Source organism: Carya illinoinensis, chromosome 13 (genome assembly GCF_018687715.1).
Source record: "Carya illinoinensis cultivar Pawnee chromosome 13, C.illinoinensisPawnee_v1, whole genome shotgun sequence".
NCBI classification, from domain to species: domain Eukaryota; kingdom Viridiplantae; phylum Streptophyta; class Magnoliopsida; order Fagales; family Juglandaceae; genus Carya; species Carya illinoinensis.
The window spans coordinates 32,580,636-32,585,380 of record NC_056764.1 but is presented as its reverse complement, the minus strand read 5'-3'; the positions used below and the strand labels follow the sequence as shown (position 1 = coordinate 32,585,380).

Here is a 4,745-nt window from a genome sequence, read left to right as displayed (position 1 = left end):
CTAAATGGCTTAAATCAAGCCTGACAAGAATCTAGAAAAACGGACAGTCCTGATCGTCTAGCGCTTGAGTTGCACGCGCGGCAATAGTGTCTATCCACACACATGCGCTTCAGCTATTGGGTGCGTGGGTGCGCGTCTGGCGCGTGAATGACACGTGCATAGTACCTCTAGGGCGCGTGGGGCATGTGAGAGGCACGCGTCTTCAAACTCCTGGCGCATGGCTGCGTGTGTGCAAGCGTGGTGGCACATGGCACGTGATTGGCACTCGTCTTCAACCTCCAGATGCGCGTGGGTTCACGCTCCTATCTTCTACCGGTGCGTGTGGCTTTGTCTGGCCTCCGTTTTTGATTCCGTTGGCGGCAACGAATTTGTCTCAACGTGAGGAACACCCTGGAGTTGTCAAAAATTGATTTTGATCAACTTGAATTTTCAGACAGCTCGAACCAGAGCTCTGATACCAATTGTTGTGCCTCCGGCCTATCTAAAAATCACACAAGACAATACTTAAGTAGTTCAGCAAATTGCCTACGTCCACTGGAGCCTCTTTTATAGAATTTGTACGAGATTTACAAAAAACTCTACAAATTTCTATCTCTCTCTCATGTACACTCTTTTCTCTCTGATTTTTTCTACTCCCTTCCTCACAACTGATCTCTCCTATTTATAGGAGAGAGTAGCCTACAATCTCTGCATTAGGTGCAGCATTTTATGACCTTGCTGCAGAGATAGTGGGTGGGTGATTTGGTGTATGCAGTTGGTGTCTAATATAACAAAACACCAAACGGTGCATGTGCAGCAGCTGTGCATCCTTTGCATTCATACTTGGGTTGATTCAACAATACTCAAAATATTAAAAATACTATTTATGAAACAAGACTTCCAATGCATTATTTCTCGTTTTGATCGTCACTTTGAATGCAAAGAGATGTTAAGTATCATGTAAGTTTAATAAGTATAGATTTATAAATTGTTGATACAATGTGTTAAATTTAAAAATAAATTATGATAGTTTGTAAATTTATTTTTATAAAATCTTTTTTTGAAACTAAGGTTTCTTTTTGTGTAAAATTGATGTTACTCTTTTTAATTAAAATTTTCCTTTTGGTTGACAATTCGAATGGTAAAAATATAATATTACAAAATTAAGACAACTTGAAATAACTTTTTTGAAAGTACAACTTGAAATAATTATGTAGATCGAGTCGTAAGTAAGATACTTTCGTATATTCTTTTCTGCCAAAATATCATTTTAATTTCATTCTTTCTTCTTCCTTCTAAATTAATAATATTTCATGAGTTTAATCTCGATCGATGTGACTAGTCATGTGGCCCATATTATATATGAATTTTGAGTTTTGTCGTATCACTGAACATAATGTGGAACATTCACGTTGGTGCTAAGATATCTTAGATATGGCACATGGCTCATATTCCCAACAAGTGATCCATATATATTCCATGATTAATTCCATGTTATGCGGATAACATGGCCATGTGTTATGGGGCCAATAACTGGCTGTTTGGAAGGCATGGGGCCAATAAGAAAGAGGTAAAGAGGCATCGTGAAGCAATGTGAGACCCGTCTCGACAAGATGACGATGACGTCTTTTGGAAACACCATTTGTTGGGGAGTATAGGGGGCGGTGGTGTAGTGACTTATACCATGATCGGACAAATATTTTTTTAATTTAAAAGATTCGCCACCATTGTTCGAGTACAAGCTTTTTATAGAGCATTTGAATCTTGTTTCAACAAGTGATTTAAATTGCGGAAAAATTGTAGAAACAAGAGATTTCGTGGACATTAGGAAAAACCATATATATTTTGTGTAATGATCCACAAAAATAAGATAATAACGTTCACCATTTAAACCAGTAACGTGCGCGGGACCCCAAACATCACTGTAAATAATTTCAAGGGGAGAATGACTTTGAAAACTTGTAGAGCCAAATGGTTGTTGATGTACTTTATTGATTGAACAGGAAGTACATGACAATGGTAATTTATTTGTGGTGAGAGGAAGGGAAAAAGATTAACAAGATTTTGAACAACTTTAATCGATGGGTGTCCAAGACGATTGTGCCACCCGTCGATTGAAGTCCGTTCATGCACATATGCAACCATTTTAGGAGGAGAAGAAGCCACCACTGAGTCAGGAAAAAGGTAGACACCATTCTCACATGCACCTCTTAGTAGTATCGCCCCCGTGGATCGTGCCTTCACAAGGAAATAGAAAGGGTGAAACTCAAGGAAAAAATCATTTTGCTTGGTGAAATGATGAACAGAAATGAGATTTTTGTGAATATTTGGAACGCATAAAGTATCATGTAAATGAAAAAAAAATTTGGGTGTGGATAATGCTAAAGATCCAACATGCATGACTACCAAACCTGTACATCACCAAGAAGGACTTCGTCAGTGCCATCATACTCAGAGTGAATTGATAAATTTTTGATATCTCCCGTGATATTGTGAGAGGCTGCAGAGTCAATTAACCATTTATTTTCTTGATCACCTGAAGTTCCTGCACAATTAACAGTCATTTTAGAAGAATTTAATTGAGGGCAGGCTTTTGCCGTGTGGCCCATTTGATCACAATACTGGCATTTGGGCTGATAGCATCGCTGAGGGAACCGGCCCTGATTATTGGATCTACATGGGTCACGAGATGGGCCATTGGAGCTAGAGGGCCGATATTGACCTTGAGATCGGGAAGACCCAGTTCCTTTGAAAGGAACTTTCTGCTGCTGAGAGGCCGAAAAGCCAGATCGACGACTTGTGAAATTTGCAGTAGCCACAAGCTGCTTGGTTGAAGTCTTCATCCTGCACAAGTAAGGAGGAGATCATGAAGCTCCTCAAAGGCAAGAGATTTTCCTCTTGCCCAAATAGGGCAGCAATTTCACGGAATTCAGGCCCTAATCCGTGGAGAACGTAGAGGGTAACATCATCGTCGGAGATGGGGTGATCAATGAGTGCGATCTCATTGGCCAGGCCTTTAACGGCATGAAGGTACTCCAGAATTGAGCGATTTCCACGCTGGATCAAGGTGAGCACCTCCTTGAGTTGCATGGCCCTGGTACGTGATTTACTGGCATACATGGTGGAGAGTTTTCTCCAAGCATCGTAGGAGGTTTTTGTTGTGGCAATAAGAGGGGTAATGGTTGGGGAAGTAGAGGCAAGAATAGCACTAAGAATTAATTTGTCTTGCCTAACCCAGTGGTGTTTCGTGGCTATAGACAATGGGGTACCGTCGGAGGAGGGGCAACGAAATGCACCAGTAACGTAATCCATAAGATCATGGCCGATGAGGAGAGCCTCAAACTAAGCTCGCCATTGGAGAAAGGAGGAAGGTGTGAGTTTCTCATTAATCTGAGTTGTGATGTTAAAAACAACAAGGGGAATTTCGGAGATAGGCTGAGTTGGGGAAGACATTAGGATCGAATTCTCGTTTGAGATTGGGTCGACTGATACCATGTAGAAGAGTAATTGTTTTGATGCTCACAATGGAAAATATCAACACACTCTTTATTGATTTGTTTCTGTAAACATTTATACAGAGGTATTTCAAAAAAACAATCTAAGAGATTTGTACAGCTAGGAAGATATTATAGTTATTGTTTACAGATTTGAATTACAAAAAATAAAACAAACTACAGCAACTAGAGACCATGATACTCGGCTTGATGGTTGCTGCAGATAACTTCCAGATTTGTTGGTGAGTTTGAATTCTATTGTTATGTTGTGGCACTTTCCTTAATTAATAAGGGGAACGGATCTTATCGGCGAAGAAATCTGGGCTGTTGTGTGATATACTTTGGGGCCGGAAAAAGATTATTAACTATCGAGTCTTGGGGGCGGGCTGTGATTCGTGTAAAGTCAAATTTAGACAACTAGTTTGCTGTTTTTCTGATCTAAGAGATCACGTTAAGCAGGCATGCATGTTGCTGTCAAGCTTGGCCTAATTTGGTCCAGACATCTGGTTTTTCTGTGATCTTATAACCTCTAGCTACTACGTTTATCCAACATCAGTGTCTAAAACTTGAAATGATTCCATTAGTTTGAATCCTTGATAATTGAGTTTTTTTCCTTTGAAAGATCGAGGCGAGTGTAGCGATTTTATTTAACTGGAGCATTGCTCGATTGTTTTGTTTGTTCATGCACGATGCACGCATGATTGCACAGATATATATATATATATATATCTATATATATATCTATATATTATATATATATATATATCTATATATTATATATATATATATATATAGAGAGAGAGAGAGAGAGAGAGAGAGAGAGAGAGAGAGAGAGAGAGAGAGAGAGAATTTACGTAGAAGTTCATTAAATCAATCTTGTTCACTGAGTTCATAGCTAGAAAGATTCTATGAAAAAGAATGTAGATTGTAATGGGTAAAATTTAAGAATAATTCTATTTATCATCCTCGCACGTCATATATCATATTTATTTTAATTTTTTTTATTTTTTTATGAAAAATATGTAGTATATTGATGATAAGTAGAATAACTCAATTAGTTTAATAAGAATAAAATTAAATTAAAAAAAATTATATTACAATATATAAAATGTGTGGTATAGAGTAATAAATAGCATCCCAAACTTAAAAGGGTAGTGCTACAGCTACTATGGCATCTGCCCCCTCAATTTGTCAACATGGTGTGTCACTAGTGTAAATTATAATTATTTTAAAAACTAATTTTTGAATATATTCAAATATTTTTAAAAAATT

At 38.0% G+C, this 4,745-nt stretch overlaps 1 protein-coding gene across 1 annotated transcript; it reads right to left on the bottom strand.

The window, feature by feature from the left end:
• Nucleotides 1-1,925: 1,925 nt before the first annotated feature.
• LOC122292838 lies at nt 1,926-3,857 on the bottom strand. The gene is made up of 2 exons (XM_043101382.1): nt 2,702-3,857; nt 1,926-2,524 (listed from the first exon to the last, which is right to left on the bottom strand). The coding sequence occupies exons 1-2, from the start codon at nt 3,289-3,291 to the stop codon at nt 2,512-2,514; spliced, it is 603 nt and encodes a 200-aa protein (XP_042957316.1). The 5' UTR covers nt 3,292-3,857; the 3' UTR covers nt 1,926-2,511.
• Between the last annotated feature and the right edge of the window lie 888 nt (nt 3,858-4,745).